This window comes from Tenrec ecaudatus, chromosome 1, assembly GCF_050624435.1.
Source record: "Tenrec ecaudatus isolate mTenEca1 chromosome 1, mTenEca1.hap1, whole genome shotgun sequence".
Classification (NCBI taxonomy): Eukaryota; Metazoa; Chordata; class Mammalia; order Afrosoricida; family Tenrecidae; genus Tenrec; species Tenrec ecaudatus.
Window position 1 is genome coordinate 64,253,431 of NC_134530.1, and position 17,491 is coordinate 64,270,921.

General features: G+C 44.1%; 1 protein-coding gene across 2 annotated transcripts in view; it reads right to left on the reverse strand.

Annotated features, from left to right (window-relative positions):
• Positions 1 to 557: 557 nt before the first annotated feature.
• The window catches only part of TRIT1 (tRNA isopentenyltransferase 1), a 54,797-nt gene continuing 37,863 nt past the window's right edge, over positions 558 to 17,491 (reverse strand). Inside the window, exons 3-11 of one of the 2 annotated variants that reach the window (XM_075554336.1) lie at positions 16,577 to 16,673; positions 15,721 to 15,866; positions 13,049 to 13,191; positions 9,483 to 9,594; positions 9,008 to 9,120; positions 8,416 to 8,493; positions 4,295 to 4,404; positions 3,857 to 3,974; positions 558 to 1,362 (exon numbers count right to left, since the gene is read on the reverse strand). In XM_075554336.1, coding sequence (XP_075410451.1) covers positions 1,205 to 1,362; positions 3,857 to 3,974; positions 4,295 to 4,404; positions 8,416 to 8,493; positions 9,008 to 9,120; positions 9,483 to 9,594; positions 13,049 to 13,191; positions 15,721 to 15,866; positions 16,577 to 16,673 — 1,075 coding nt within the window. In that variant the 3' untranslated portion in view covers positions 558 to 1,204. Of the gene's footprint in view, positions 1,363 to 3,856; positions 3,975 to 4,255; positions 4,405 to 8,415; positions 8,494 to 9,007; positions 9,121 to 9,482; positions 9,595 to 13,048; positions 13,192 to 15,720; positions 15,867 to 16,576; positions 16,674 to 17,491 lie in introns of both variants that reach the window. The other variant, XM_075554330.1, reaches the window with a different exon arrangement.

Consider the following 17,491-nt stretch of genomic DNA (forward strand, 5'->3'; position numbering starts at 1 on the left):
ACACTCCTTCTCTACCCTCTCCTTTAAGCAGTCTTATAGGCATAGGTGACACTGTACTTACAAGAATTCTTTTTAAGTTCCATCACAAAGGGTACCTCCAGCCTGACCCTTTTCCTTCTCCTCCAAACTGGAATTCCACACAGCTCTGACGGAGTTTCTGACACTCTTTGACCTAGCCTGGTTGTGTTTGTGTGAGTACAAGACTGACAAACTTCCTGAAGGCAAGAATTCTATCTGATCCATCTCTATCTCCCCCTAGCCTAGGCCAGGAGCTCAGAGGGAAGATTCTAAACACGAAAAACATACTTCACATTGTTGGGAATTCATGTCATCCAACTGGGAATGACCAACTGGGAATGACCAAATCTCTGATACAAAAAAATTTTTTTTAAACCCTGATTATCTTCCAACAAGCATTTTTGAAGTAAACAACACTGTGCTTCCAGCAAGCATTTATGCAGTAAATAGGTGGGCAGCATTATAACACGAAGTACCAAATCTGAAGCAGGGCTGTTACGCTGACAGCAGACCACACCACATACACACAAAAGAAGCTCTTACAAATACTTTAATTTTCAGTGAAAACATACTAGATTCTGAACTCAACAGAAAGTCACAATCGTTGACCACACAGGAACAGTGCAGAAAATTTCCAAGTTTGTAAGCCATCAAGTTCCATGATCACCACCGCCCAGATCTAAGTGCCTCCTTTTCTGGGGGAACTCCAAACACTCCTCTGGTCCACTTAATCACCGCACAGGGGCTGGTTCTTTCTGCTCTTTTACCCAAGCCCTCAACTCCTGATTTGTAGCTCACAGTACTTCAGTCATCCACTGAAGTGTCTGGAAGTCAGCTATTTCAAGCTGGAGCCAGGGACATGAAACTTATTCTGAGGGTGGGGTGAATCCTGCTACTCGCCACTGAAAAGACCTTCAACGGTAAAAAAGTGCAATCTGTGCCACTTTTAAAAATAGAAACTTTAAGGTTAAAAAAGGAGAAAACAAACAATCCTTCCCTGAAGAGCATCATCACCAGACACATCAGTCACAGAGGCGCTGACAAGACCTGCGATTGGCATGGCGGAGGAGCACAAGGCCAGGAGTCACAGCACCGGAATGGGACAAAATGGTGGGCACATGCTGTGCCGCACGGCTCAGCCCAGACAGGATCCACTCCGCCTCTGCCAGGCTGAGAGCCATGTCTTTTAAATGCCGGCAGTCAGCTCCGGATCATTCTGCCCCGAGGGTCCATTCTCTCTATCACACTCCCAAGACACATTTGGATTGCCTGAAGTGGGGAAAGCACCTGCGTCCAGTCTTCTTTTCTTCAGTTGGTACCCGTGGGATTTAGATTTTAGATGTGCTGGAAGATAAACACAAAACTCATTAGGTTTTTCTTTCTTTCTTCCCATAATTTTCTTGAATGAATCCTAAAAGCAAATAAAATGAACCACAGTCCCTTTCTTCAACAAGAACAACAACAACAACACACACACACACACACACACACAAGAACACATGTACTGCTATAGCTGATTAGCAGACTAGACAGATTACGTTAGCACGCACCCAAAGGTGTCTGGACCCTACAAGGCACATTTTACATTAGGAATCCTCACAATAAGCATGGTTGGTACAATGGTTACAAGTGCTATGTTACTAATCAAAAGGTTGGCAGTTCAAAGCCACCCACGGTTCTCTCGGAGAAAGACCAGGGTTCTGGAGGAGAAAGTTCATGTATAGATTAAAGCCTAGAAAACCCCGTGGGACAGTTCTATTCTGTCCCTCTCAACTCACTGTCAATTCTAATCCAGAGCGACCCATAGGGCAAAGTAGAATTGCCCCCTGTGGGTTCCCAAGTCTGTAACTCTGAGTGGAGTAGAAAGTCCACTCTTTCTCTTGTAGGGTGACTGGAGTTTTAGAACTGCTGACCTTGAGATTAGCAGCCCGACTTGTAACAACTACTCTGTCACAGGAGGTTGCTGTGAGTCAAAATTCAACTTGATGGCACCTAGCAACAACACCCCACACACCATTTTGCAGGATGGTGCCATTGTGCTTACTCTACCTATGGGGAAGCAGAGCTTCTGAGCCGTCTTACATTTTGATCAAAGCGGCACTGCACGTAAGCTCTTGTCCCTACCAACAGCTCCTCCCAAAGAGAACCCACTGGCCAGAGTCAGGGCTCTATGGGAGAACGCCTCCAGTTACAGATGCTTTTTGACTCACGCCCAGAGAGACTACTCAATTAAACTCACATACATATAAAAATTGGTCATTTTAAGGTCTGGAATTAAGAATAGGTAAGGAAGAGGTTAGAAATCAGAGGAAAATGTTGGGGTGGGGAGTGAGGGGATGTCAGCTTTGTTCTCCAGCTTAGAGCCTAAGGCAACAAGCGGGCTTCTGGCTGGGCTCTCCATGGCAGCGGGAGATGGGAGCAAGGGCCTGACAGATGGCACTACATAGAAGGGCTTACACAGGCTAAGCTCACAAAGGCTCACAAATGTTGCTTCTCTGAGGCTATCCCTGAAGGACAGTCGACAAATCGAACCACTAACGTTTCCTTTAGAAAAAAAACAATCAGACACTCTCTTTGGCATTCCCCTTTCATAAGCCAACGACAATCGAGGCTTCTTCTGTTGCTTGGGCAATCACAGCCATCCCCAGCCTCTGACAATGAAGTGCATTTTGCCAGAGTTGCCAGTTAATAGAACTAATCGTTCTACTGGTTGGAATGGGGAGAAAAATCCATTTCTATGAGGATGCGTGCAAAGCAGTACTCTCAACCGAAGGATGCCAGCCGCTGCAAGCCCCACCACACTGCAAGTCTCACCACATACAAAGAACTGCCCGACTCACCATGAGCCCGAGAACCCCGGCACCACCGGAGCTCCGTGCCTACAGACTCCACCTCACGGTCACCAAAGTCCTTCCCACTCACAATGGCAGTGCACAGAACTGTCTCCTTAGGGCTTCCGGGGTTCTAAGTCTTTACAGGAGCGGAAGCCTCAGCTTTCTCCCACAGAGTAGCTAGTGGGTCTGATGGCTGTCCGTGCAGTTGGCAGCCCATTGTGTAGCCCATTATGCTGATAGGGCTCTTCGTGCCCAGAGACAGGGATCCTTCCACATGTTCTAAACACACTGGAAATTCAGGCCTTGGGAGCGAAGGTTCTTTGGGTGGTGACTGGATGGCTACAAAACCAGGCTGGGGGGCGCAATGCAACTTCGTGGCAGAGGCAAACCGGGCGCTACAATCACAGTGAACAACCGAGGACTGGGGTGATCCCCCTTGGCAACCTTCCACTCTGAGACATTTGATGATAATCTTGTGTTCTATTTCCTTCACCATCTTTTCATCACAGTTTTCACAGTGGCTGCCACCTCAACATGTTACTTCAAAAATCACTGAAGACGTCACTTTGGGTGAATGTCCTCAAGAGGCACTAATAGCACCTGTGCCTTCCCTCCCACGCTTCTGCTTCCGGTGTTTCCTAACGGAGCTGCCTGGCTTCCCTCCAATGCGCTCTCACCCTTCTGTGGTCTAACCATGGCAGGTTAAAAAAGTCTGTGAGGCAGGTCACAGGTGCTCTAGGAATTGAACTGTGGACCCTTCAGTAGGAAGCACCTATTTCAGCTGAAGCTCGGGGACACATGGGCTTCCTTTGAAATTCACACGACAGATACAGCTTCCCCAATTCTGGAAAGTCTCCATGGAATTTGAGCAGAGGCTCCTACAGGACTAGAGCCATCCCTCTACAAATACGCAGCCGCCATCCTTCAACCTACCAAAGATCTGAATGGCACGAAATCAATGTGCCCAAACCCTTAGATTTCTCCGTGCCCGCTGCAGACACTACCTGCCCACTCTCGGTCCCCGATGATGATGCGACCACAGAGGTCGCACATGTGATAACTCCTCTTGCTCTCAGTCTCGCTGCATGGCATCTTGATTGGAGCGATCTCAGGTTTGTGGCCCTGAAAGAACAAGGACGGAGAAAAGCATTTGATTCTCAAGATAACTGGGTTATCATTCTCTGATATTAAGGGGCGGGGGACTTCCCCAAGACCCTTTCTCCTCATCCCAGAGCGCAGGTGTGGTGTGAACAGATTTTAGCAACAACCTTTCTCAATATGAACGAAGAAACACAGCCTCTAGGGAGCTAAAAGCAGCCAGCCCTTCTGCTTTATCCTGTGGAAAAGCAGGCTGGGTTCCCGACACCGACACACAGCACAGATGTTGGTGTGGGTGAGCTCACCGCAAACCAGGCAATGGTTGTACTGTGATGAATGGTCACCTGGATGAAACTTCGCACGATTTCTAGAGCGGGTTCCAGAACAGACTCCTCCCACTTCGAGACATCAGATACCTCTAAGCCATATATTGGAGGGACACTGGAACCAGGTCCTAATGGTGACAAAGAGTCATGAGAGGTTAGCCTCAAAGGTCTATAAACCAGTCTGCCCCCAGGATTCCAAAACCCTCCAGGGAAACATGTAGGGTCAAAGGAGCATTCTGACCATGTTAGTTACCCTAAACAGAAATGTAGGCCAACACCTACATAGAAACCAAGATGACCTAGCAGGTTGGCTCAGCATCTCATTTCACTGCCATCGAGTTGATTCTAATTCATAGTGACCCTACAGGACAGGGCAGAACTGCCCCTGTGGATTTCTGAGACTGTAACTCTTTACAGGAGTAGAAAGCCTAGTCTTTTTCCTAAGGAGCAGTTGGTAGTTTTGAACTGCTGGTCTTGCAGTTAGCACCTTAACCACTATACCACCAGGGCTCCAGAAAATTGGCTGGACTGTATAATCTAGAGATGACACAGGTGGCAGGATCTTCCAGATCAGGAAAACATAATGACTGCGTGTAAGTTACAACAGCAAGGTAATGTATCCTTGGGGGAAATAACTAAAGAGCTTTAAACAAATGCCCGTCCTAAGTTCCACATTATCAAACAGTGATGTCCCACTCAGTGACAGGAGGGTTCACGGGTTGCCTGAGGAGCAGAAACTAGTCCCAGGTTTGTACATCCCTCCAGCAGTCTGGCATGCAGGACTCTCCTGGACACCACTTTGATAATCACGGCAGGAACAGAGTAGGATTAGCCAATGGGTCTGCTAATGCGAGAACTAGAAAGAATTCTTAGAACGGACCTAGTGGAGCACCTTCTTTCAGGAAACAGGTCTGGACTGGAAGACACTTGTGACTGGGGCCGAGGGTGAAGGTTTCAGAGAGGAAGGACGGCTGCTATAGGCCTTTTACTCATCAGGGGCAACTACCTTGGGAGAACACAATCCCTGCTGGTAGCTGCCCAAGCCACACATTGAAGTGCCTTCTGCAACTAGAAGTCAGCTGCCTGGAAGCAAAGAGCATCACCCCGTGGACAAAAGCATCAAAGGTCTCAGGATGCCAACGGCTGGCAGGTGCTGGCCTTTTGAGTGTGCCAACCACAAATAAGATTCTTCATAAACTGGACTGGGCTGCACCTGCCACCACACGGAAAGGTGAGACTGGGAGGGTGCAGGCAGCATCCACAGCACACCTGGCCTTGGCTAAGCTCTGCACCTGTTTCCAGGCCACTCTACATTTTCCTTTCTCCTCCAAATCCTTTGTTGGGCTTCTGTGCCCTGTCTAAGCACCTTTCAACAAGTTCTCGGCTCCCAGCTGCTGTTTCTGGCTTGGGTCCAAGGCCAGGCTGGGGTGGGGAAGTCCCTCTGGCTTCCTGCCAAAACCATATCCCAGCAGAGCAGCCCTGGCCAATCACAGGCCGCCCCTGATTTACAGGGCAGCTGTGCCTTTCACTCTAGCACCAGGGCCGTGCCAGCGCACACACGAATAAGGAACAAGCTTATGACGTGCCGTGCCATCAACCCCGCCTGGCTCAGGGACCGGGGAGTGTTGTGGCTCTACCACAGGAGGAAGTTCCAAATCATTACAAAAAGCGTCTTTTGTTACTAATTGTCAGCCCTGGGGAGAGACATGTTAGAAGTGGAGTAGTATGTAGCGCTACTTCAATTTCAGCCCACACTCATCCTTCCTGTTAGCAGGACACGCAGGGAAAGCAAGAGATGCAGAAGAAGGTATGGAGACCCTCGTGGCACCCGAACTACCCCGGAGCGCTCTAGCAGTCAGCTGTGCTGGACAGAACACTTCAGCAAATCCAGTGGCCCCCAGTGGGGATCAAGGGGCACCTGCTAGTCTCTAACTGAAAGCATAAGTCTACTTACTGGCAAAGGTAAATGTAGAAGGATTCGCAAATATATAGAAACTCATACCCCTGGTACCAAGTTAATGGGGGACTTCACTTCAACTTGGTCTCCTTTTAGCTCATAACCATCAATTTCTCCCCTCAGCATCTGTGCTGATGCTGTCCAGCTAACGTTATTGCAAGAAACAAGAAGAGTGGTATCAGAGGAAGGGTGGAGACCACATCCAACAGCCCATCACTTACTTGCTTTGGCAAGCTATTTAACCTCTCAGGACTTCATTCCTTCAACTGTGAAAAAACTTTAAAAGAATACAATTGACCTCAGAAACTCAATAACTTATGACTAGCAGCGAATTTAGGGCCAAGGGCCTAGGGCAAAGACAAATGAATAGGAATGTCTTTCCCTTTCCCAGAAACAGTGGAGCCCTGGTGAAATAGAGGTTACATGCTGGGCTGTGATATACAGGGTAGGCAGTTCAAAACCACCAGCAGCTCCTTGGAATAAAGACGGGCCTCTCTACTCCTATTATAGTCGCAGACACCCACAAGGGCATCACAGTGAGTTGGCACTGACTCGAGGGCAGTGAGTTTGGTTTGTTTTGGTTTCCCTAACAGAGCTTGTTTACTAAAGGACTGACACAGTAGCTGCCACAGTGGACCCCAGCACAGCCAAAACTGGGGGGCTGGTACAGGACTTCGTTCGGTTGCCTTCAGCTGAGTTGGCACCGACTCAATGGCACCTCCCGGCAACAACTGAGGGAAGCAGGGTGAAGCACATAGGAAATGCGCAAAGAACTGGTGACGGTTTTCCATTTTATTACTGTTCATCTGGCCCAAGAACCACGTGTGACGAGGAAAGCCTCTCTACAGAAATGAGACTGCTCTTCTGGCACAAAACCTGAAGTTAAAATCAGCCCTGAGCACCTCCTTTGCTGAGAAAAGGCAGGTATTCTGTTCTTACGTATTTTCAGCACCCATCTGTTCAAAGTATAAGGCTGGCTCCCCAGAGCAAAGACCTACTGTACATACTCGTGTATAAGCCGAGGTTTTCAGCACAAAAAATGTGCTGAAAAACTGGGGTTTGGCTTATACACGCGTCAGTGGTACCCCAGCGAGGTGTAACATCCCGCTGCCCCCCCCCGCCCCCCAACAAGGTAACGGGATGAGCGCCCGTTATCTTGCGGGTGATTTGCCTTTTCTCTGCTGTTCATTCAAAGCCCCGCTGACACTGCAGGACTCTGAATGTCTGTTCACTCACATCTAACCAATCAGAGCCGTCCTATGACACGTATCTTTGAATAAGCCTTTTAAAGACCGCGTGGGAAGGATGTGGCATGAATGGATATCATCTAGTCAAGCCCGACTAACAAAAGGAGGAAATCTCATGAGGCCTGACACAAAGTTAAGCAAAGTGGGTTCGAGACGCATGGGAAGACATCACAGAAGACATGGTGTGATGTGCCTTCCAGAAATGTAGTCTTAGTAATGCTATGGATGGCAGTGAAGACTGCGCTTTGTATGAAATGAAATGACAGCAGTGATGGCGATGACGGTGATCTCAGTGAGGACAGCGTCTATGATGACCTCACACCAGCTGAAGCTCTGCATTGGGATACAGATGATGATGAGGAATCCAGTTTTGAAGGATTTTAACTCTTTACATTTAGCTTGGTTGCTGATTGAGCTCAGGGAATAGTACGCTTAAGGTATCATTGTTGATATCTTATTGCTTTTGTTGAACCTATTTTCCACTTACTGTGCTGGTTTACTAATGTTAAATGACTTGTCCTTTTATTTATGTTTTTATTTAAAATAAATATTTAAATACATTACCCCACTGATGTCTCAATATTTAGTAATTTTATTTTCATTTTGTTTTGATTATTGAAACTCACCAATAGCTTCTGCATTTTCCACCCTAGGCTTACACTCAAGTCAATCAGTTTTTCTGGTTTCCCAGGTAATAATTGGGTACCTTGGCTTATACTCGGGTCGGCTTATATTCGAGTATATATGTTAATTCTTTTCCTAAGACATTACAAGAAAAACATCCCTGGACAATCCTTTGTACAACAGATTTTCTTCTAGGGTAAGTCCAAATCATAGAGCCAGTCTGGAAACTAGAGTTCATTTTCTGGGTGAAGCGAGGATACCTACATTCATACTACAAGAGACTTGGGGTTAAGTCCACACTTGCAACTTACTGCTCAAGAAACGGTTCTTAACCCATCGGTTTTGCTTCCGGGCATATCTCTTAGTCACTTGTTTCAGAGCCTCAATACCTGAAAGATAAAGTAGCTATAAGAGCATCTGTATAATAACATTGACCTTATTAAAAATATACATATACTGACCTTGCTAAAAGACAGGCCCCTCTCCCCACCCCCACCCCAAGCCCAGAAGACAAGAAAACCAGCCTTACCAAAAACCATACTCAATGCCATTGGGTCAATCCTGACTCAAAGAGAGCCTATAGGGCAGGGTAGAACTGCTCCAGTGAGTTTCTGAGACTGTAACTCTTCATGGGAACAGAGAGTCTCTTCTTTCTCCCTCTAAGCTGGCTGGTGGATTTGAACTATAGACCTTGCAGTTAATAACCCAACACTTAACCACTACGCCACCACACCTCTTTCTATGGTCGATTTAGAGGGCAGAAAACTCTCAATTTTGAACTGAAGGTCATTTGGAAACTCTTTTAGCATCAGCTCTTTCTCAGACCATACCAGTAGGGTACTCTGCCACCCAAGGACACCACCCAAGGACACCCAAGGCTGGGTTAGACAAGGAATTCACAACCTTTCTTTAGAAGCTGGCTACCAGTCTCTGGTGTGCATTTCCCCTCAGTGGTCAGGTACTCGTGAAATTCCTTGAAGCCAATTGATTGGAAGATACCATGTTGATAGTCCTGGCTGGGAATAGGAGAGCATCAGCAGATGAGCCATGGCATCTGAGAGCTGGCGGGGGCCTTGAGATGATCAAATTGAGCCATTTCATAGTACAGATGTGGAAAATGAAATCCTGAGAAAGTCACTGCCTCTCTGGCATCCTCTCCCACCCCCATCAGCTCCCAGGTTACTTCCCTTGAAAGGTCCCACAGATTAGAAACCAGAAACTATAATAAGTATATCAATACTCCTTCCAAAAAGTCTTGCTAATGCTAACCACAGAGGCTAATAAACAAATCGATTCCCAAACCAGTATTATGTCCAGTATCTTTTGAGAACACCAACAAGGAATGGGTGATAGGTAAAAACAACAGCCAAATCCTCACCTATTTTCAGCTACTTTCTTCTGATTATAGCGTCTGTGAAAATTTCTTAGTTCTTCCAAAAGACCAGCAGCAAGCATGTCATCCACCCTCTTATCCAAGCGCTCATCTAAAACTGGAATAAAATCAGCTTATCACGCTCTCAGGATCAGTAATGAGAATAACGATTCCAGGAGGGTAGGGGAAGGGAAGAGGGAAGAAGGAAGGGAGAATGGAAAGCACTGATGGCAGAATAACCCCCCTTGAGTGGGATGAATACCAGGTTAGTAGGTGAAGGATAGAAGGGACAGTGTAAGATCTGTATATACAATAACAACAATACATTAATATATTAAGGGTTCACCGGGGTGGCAGAGTTGGGGAGGGAAGGGGGGAAAAAAGGAGGAGCTGGTATCAAAGGGCTCAAGAAGAAAGATGATGTTTAGAAATTGTTGTTGCCAACAATTATACATGTCCACTTGATGTATGGATTGTTAAAAGATATGTAAGAGCCTCCAATAAAATTATTAATTAAAAAATAAGACATGGAATAAGTTAGAGAAAATAATTGAAGCAATGCAATTTTTAAAAATTAGCCCATCAACCAGCAGACTATCACAGGTGGCTATGAGACATGTACACAGGCAGGCAACACAGAAACGGCATTTTGTACAAACAGAAGAAAGAGTTCAGATTTCAAAGATTAGGTCATAACCCAAGGGTGAGCATGCTAGTGGGACAAGAGGAAAATAAAAGGAAATAGAGGAAAGAACTAGGAGGAAAAGGGCATTTATAGAGGCCTAAATAGAGGTAATGTACATATGTAAATATATTTAGATATGACAGTAGGGAAAAAGATCTATGTACATATATTTACATGTCATGGATTAAGGTAGCGGCAGATATTGGATCTCTACTCAAGTACTCCCTCAACGCAAGAACATTTTGTTCTAATAACCTGGCATTCCAAGATGCTCACCTTCCCAACAGGATCGCTGAAGGCAAAGTGGGTAGGTACATAAGCAAATGTGGTAAAGAAAGCTGATGGTGCCCGGCTATCAAAAGATATAGCATCTAGGGTCTTAAAGGCTTGAAGATAAACAAGAAGCCATCTAGCTGAGAATCAACAAAGCCCACTGGAAGAAGCACAACAGCCTGTGTGATCACGAGATGTTGATAGGATCAGGTATCAGTCATCAAAGACCCAGAACAAAAAAAATCCTATCATTATGAATGAGGGCGAGTGCAGAGTGGAGACCTAAAGCCCATCTGTAAACAATTAGACATCCCCTCACAGAGGGTCAAAGAAGGAGACGAGTCAGTCAGGGTGCAGTATAGCACCGATGAAACATACAACTTTCCTCTAGTTCTTTAATTCTTCCTGCTCCCCACTATCATGACCCCAATTCTACCTTACGAATCTGGCTAGACCAGATGATGTACACTGGTACAGATAATAGCTCAAAATGTAGGGAATACAGGACAGATAAACCTCTCTGGACCAATATTGAGAGTAGCAATACCAGGAGGGTAAGGAGAAGATAGGGGGAAGAAGGGGGAACCGATCAAAATTATCTACATATAACCCCCTCCCAGGGAGACGGACTACATTAAAGTGGGTGAACAGAAACTAAGGCTAGTGTAAGACATGGAAAAAAAATAATTTATATATTATCAAGGGTTGATGAGGGAGAGAGGGAGGGGGAGCGAAGGGTAAAATGAGAAGCTGATACCAAGAGCTCAAGAAGAAAGAAAAATGTTTTGAAAATGATGATGGCAACAAATGTACAAATGTGCTTGACACAATGGATTGATGGATGGATTGTGGTAGGAGCTGTTTAAGAGCCCCCAATAAAACTGGAAGAAAAAAAAAAGAAATTGCTGACACTTAACATGTCCACTTGATATAATGGAATATATAGATTGTTCTATGTAAGAGCATTTTTTAAAAACAGAAGAAATAGTTCAGATTTTACAGATTAGGTCATAATCTGTATTATATTTGGTCACATATAAGACTCTGCAACTAAAAAACAAAGCAAAACTCAAGAATAAAGATCATATGTCTTTGCCTTCATATTACATAAAGGCACAGGAGACATTTACAGCTGTTTTCAGGAAGAACAAATATTTCACGTTTTTATGGACCATCTATCTATATGTTGTGTTTCAGAGGTAACTGAGGGGTCTATGGTTCCCCCATTATATTTGTTATTGTAAACATTATTTCCACACTTAAGAATTCTTAAATGACATATCTTGGTTGGAAAGGAGGAACTTTCATCTACGCTAACCTAGGTATCTCTTGAGCCATGGAGCCAAAGGAGTAAAGCGTGAGGGGTGTGGTGGCCAAACACGGGCAATTATGAATCAGATAGCATTATGCTGAATTATAGTACATTTTTATTTAATTTGTGATAGTTTGTTACAAAATTACTTTTCTTTAAGTTTGTAGCAGAGATTCATTTACCACCAACTTGTCACCATTTCAGGTCAGCTCTTCAACAGCAATTTGGTTGCTCTTTCTCAGCTGCATCAATCGCATCTTTTTTTCCTATCTCCTTATCAAAGTTGGCCGTTTTTTGTGGGCTCACTGTGCGTCGGGCACATTCTGAGCACTTTGGATGTATTACTTCATTGAATCCTCAAAGAAGCTACCAGATATATACTATTTCCTCCATTTTACAGGAGCAGGAATTAAGACACTGAGAAGTAAATTCGTTTGTCTTAAACCCACAGAGCTAGAAGATGATGAAGCAAGATTTTGAATCCAGATAGTCTGGCTCAGAGTGCTTTACAATCTCTTCATCGCTAGGCTCTACTGCGTGTCCACATAATCATCTCCTCATACTCCCAGAGCTAGCTCATAGGTTATCATTATGAACTGGTCTCTGACTCCCCCAGGAAAAGAAAACGCTCATCAGCCCTTCCTTCTCTGCGGCTCACAGCACTCTGACGATACCTGGAGGCCAACATTGATCACGCTGCAAGAAATAGATAGTTTGTTACCCCATTATCTCGGACATCCTTAAGAGCAGGTATGAGCTCTTACTCATCTCTGAAACCCAAGTAACACGCAGCCTTCCCAACGTTCCCTGGAATACTCTCCTAAGTTGGTTGAATAACGCTTCCCATAGAATTACCCTGCTTTAGTAACAAAACTGCCACCAGGCTAGGTGGGTAGCCAGCAAACTCACTCACCTACCACTTCTAGAATAATCAGGGACCCAGCGACTCCAGGGGTCAGACATCCTTCCACGGGAGCATGTCTTCTCCTTCTCCTCAGAACTCTACAGTCCACGCTTCCCATCCTCCCCCACACCTGGTATCTTATCCTGGGTCAGGTCTGGCCTTCCATCCTCCCTTTCCAGACATTCACATTTCCCTAAGACAGGGAGTGGCACTGGGTTTTACTGAGTTCAAGAAAAATGATTTAAAAAATTAATAACAAACACTACTTCGCTTCTTTAGTGCTTATTATGGGCCAGACTATTCCCATCACTTTATATATTGTTATACACATATATAAATATACATGTACACATATAAAATTTATAAATGGACGCTCGAGGGCATCAAAGGGCCTTTACCTGCCTGGTCAGCGTGAAGCCAGAGGATACAAGGGTTAGGGAACTTCAGAGGGCCTCCAAGGGGACCCCCACCTTCTTCTGCGTGCTGTCGATGAAGAAATTCACTATGAGAGATTCCCGTTTCTTCAAATACTTGCAAGCTCCTATATCATTTTGAAACACAAGGGATAGGGAGGTTTATATTCATAAAAACCATTAGGAAAAATACATTCTTAAGTTATCCAAGCAAAGAGGCTGTTTTTCCTAATAAAAGGTTTCATCTGTTTCACACTGCATAAGCTTCTGAAGACATGAAGGTTTCTCCAATCCTGTGACCACTCAGAAAAGGATCCTAAGTAAAACTTTAGGGAAAGTGAGAAATAATACCATTCTTCCAAATACACATAGATTTTCCTCAGGAATCAGTTAAACAGGTTCAAAAAACAACAGGTTTCTCTATACAAATAGAATGGGACTTGCTTCACTTTCAGGTAAGCAGCAAAAGAGCTTATTTGGGACACTTCATTATAAATCAACAAGTTGAGTCTTGCTAGAGAGCCTTTCCCACAGTTCAAAAGTATGTCGTATATCCAGCTCATCAACTTTCTTTTTAAATATGTCTAAAAATTAATGAAGAATGTGCCTGGCAAATTCAGTACTAAGAGATTGCTGGAGCAAGAACTCACAATCCCAGCCTTAGCCCACCAACCACTGCTGTTTACTCATTATACTGTGCAGGATCGGGTAATTTAACTCCGAAATCTATACTCTACCACTCTGAGTGATTTTAATGTATCAGCTTGAAAGTGATCTTTTTCTTCCAGACCCAATTCCACGTCCTGAACCCCTAACACATGATGTAGACACCCTCTGTTTTTCTTCAACCTAGAACGTACAAGGGGGAAAAAATTTTACTGATAGCTATCTTACATCCTTGAAAGGAGAAGACAAGCCTCAAACTCAAAGAAAAAAAATTTTTAAATCCTTTTATTCTCTCTACAGAAAAGATCCTTAAGTTCTTGCCTAGAACTAATAATTCTTCCTAAGACACAATTCTTGAACTCATTATTAGTTTGTTAGGTGCAATCATGATTCTGACGCATAGTGACCTTATATGGCAAAGGAGAACTGTTCCACGAGATGTCTTAGGCTGTAATCTGTACCGTGGCAGATAGCCAAGTCTTTTCTCCTGTGGAGCCACTAGTGACTTCAAACTACCGACTTTCCGTTCACAGTCTGGAGCTTTCACTGCAGCCCCACTAGCAGTCCTCCCATTACCAAGTTAGAAGAAACTCAAGGAAAAGTAATAAGGAAGAACTGATTAGTGAAAGGAGACAGTACTAATGACCAAGCTCTAAAACCATGTCAAAAAACAATGTAAAAATGGTTAAAAAAAATACAAAACCACACAGAATTTGTATCATAATGTTCCCGAGTTTTCCCCAAAAAATTGAAATATTTTTCTACTAAAACATTTAAAATAGAACATCTGGATACTTCCAAGTATAAACGTCATTAATCTAGAAAATGTATTGTTACTAGGTGATAGGATAATGCCATCAATGGGGAGGGGGAAGCAAACATTTTCATGCCCCTTTCCAAGACACAACTCTATCTGAAAAACAGTATTCTTGAATGATAAATTTTACAGGGAAAGGAGCATAGATTAGAAAATAGACTTTCTAAAAAGGATCCTTAAATCTTAAAACCACAACTACCGCCATCAAGTAGACTCGCAGTGATGCTATACTGGGTCTCAGAGACTGTTACTCTTCATAAGAGCACACAGCTTTCTATTTCTCCCATGAAGGTTAGTGCATTTGAAGCCACCACCCTTTTGGCTGGCAGCCCAATGATTGACTAACCTACAGCACTAGCAGGGCTGGCTCAAGAAGACTCCTTGGGAGTCAATAATTGTAAAAAGGATTAAGAAACACAGATCTAGAAAATCTATTTGAGGAGGGCAGTTCATGACTCCCTATCAATACTGGTGTCACTATCACATTTAATTTGTATAATCATCTATACAAGGGGACTTCAAAACATTCATGAAAAATAATCAAAAGATCATGGAAACTTTTCCACAACTTTTATATTCTAAGAGTCTCACATGTTAGGTTCTTTATTAGATCCTTACTAAGTCAAATTGGAAATAATTTCTAACAGTGTAAAACAAAACTCAGACATGAGGCTACAATGTCCAAACTTAAGAAAACACCTTATTAGTTCATCAGCACTGCTCTTCCTACAAAAAGTCTGTGTAAAGGTGAGTTGATCTATGAGACAGTTTACAAAATCTACCTCCCACTAGGAACGCTGCTAGGGCAGAACTCAGCATTGCACAATCAATTATGAAACCTAAATCACACTGTAAACGAACTGCATGCCAGAAAATTTATGTGAAAACTGGTATACAAGCAAAGATCAAACAGAAAATGAAACAAGGTTACATAGGCCCTAGGGAAAGACTATATTGTATTAAACATTTTAAATGTAACAACAAGGTTGGCTGCAATATTTACTGAGGTAGTTGAGCTGAGGTATTAATACAGGGCCTCCCAACCTGTCGAGCTAGAACACATCTATCTCCACTTGCTGCTGTGATCAAACGTCTCATCATCCAAGCCAACCGAAGAACTGACTGCTCCCTAACTCAAAAGGAACTTGGGGTTTGGAAGCCCAGGCTCTCTTACCTGGCCACTTTTCGCTTGTCATGTGGGTGCAGCTTGGCAGCCATTTCTGGGTCCACCTGGCGTAGGCGCTGGTGGAGCACACAGCCATCCTCCTTTTCAAGCTCCAATTTCCGGTCAACTACTTTCTCTGTGTCTGCCTTCTGGGGCTGTTAAATGAAGGTAATTACGTAAGTTTAATTCAACCAACAGTGAGGCCGGGTATGTGCCTCACACTTTGCTCAGGATGAAGAATTCTGAGTAGACATGAATGAAAAGACCTTGCCACCTAGTGAGGGGCAGAACATCAACAGAGAATTCCAACACCTGGTGCTAAGTGCTATGAGACTACTGGAAGGGAGGGGATAGGGGGTACGGAGGGAGAGAGGGACTCATCAGGGACCCTGATTTCCTAGACAGAAGTGTGCACATGAAACGGCATCAACTTTAACATATCTGAGAATCTAGCCTTCTCAGCAAAGGGTCCCCCCAAGTTGAACAAAATTAGCGTAACACCACATTATAGTTTGCAGTCTCACCTCACCCCATGAATAGCACCTCTGTAAGAAAGGTTAGAAATGCCCCTTACATATGGATTCTGCAGCCAACCTGGAAATGCTGAATCAGACTATTAGACTGTTAACTTCCGTGGAGATGCTAATTATGCCACAGAGGAGCATTTTTCCCACACTCAGTCCCTGCCCTTAGGCCAGCCTAGAGGAGCACACTTCAGATCAAGAGGTGGCATTTGCTCCAGAATATTAAGAAAATTACAGTTGCCGAACATAATAGGCAAAAGTCAGTCCTCCTCCCACTAAAATTTGTTGCCAAGAAAGTATAGACCCATTACTTTAATGAGTTACCAGTGAACTGAACATACCTTGGTATTGACAAGAACTTTCCAGAGCAGAGACTCAATGTAATAATTTGTTCCTCCCACGACAATTGGGATTTTGTCTCGGGCAAATATATCTTCAATGTGGACATTAAGAAAGCTATCACAATATTTTAAAGAGACTCCAGCAAAAAGAGACTCCTGGCTCATTTGGGAAAGAGGGTATTAGCAAGAACCCACATTCATGTCAACATTCTGTCCTGTGTCTTCAGAAGAGTAGCTAGACAACAAGATGAACTATAACCAGCCCGTTTGCAGTGTTTCTCATGAACTCCCAGAATCACTTTCATGCAGTTGTGAAGGGCCTTGCACAGACCAGCGGCAAACACATGAATGGTAATTCCTTCCTGTTCTAGAACTTCCTCCCTAGGAAGTTCCTCCCTTGCTGCTAAAACTCAAAGGTTTGTTAGTATTTATATCAGCATAACAAGCACAAGCCCAAGGACTCTCACAGAACTAAGTGTCAGGTTGGTCTGAAGTAATCCATTTTTGGATTTTGCCTTGTAAGGCAAAACATAAACTGGCTTTTAAAAGCCATAGTTTTTAGACCCCACACGTCTCCACCCTCATGCATCAGTGCACATGTTTTTGTAACTTGAGACTTCAGATAAACTATGATGCATGGCCTCTGGGGATCAAGAGCCTTCAATTACTAGCTCCAGCTCCTAGGCAAGTTGACCTCTCAGTGCTGCCATTTTCTCACCTACAAGATCCTTAAGAGTTCTGAGGAGCATTAAGTGAGACCTGTCACACAAATCCCCTACCCACAATGCCTGAAAAAAAAAAACCCAGGAAGCACTCAATTTGCTTTAGCCACTATTGTCTCTCCTCCTGCTACTTTCAAAATATTCTCTTTGGAATCTCTGTTGAACAGCTAAGTATTTGCTTGTAGAAGGGTTT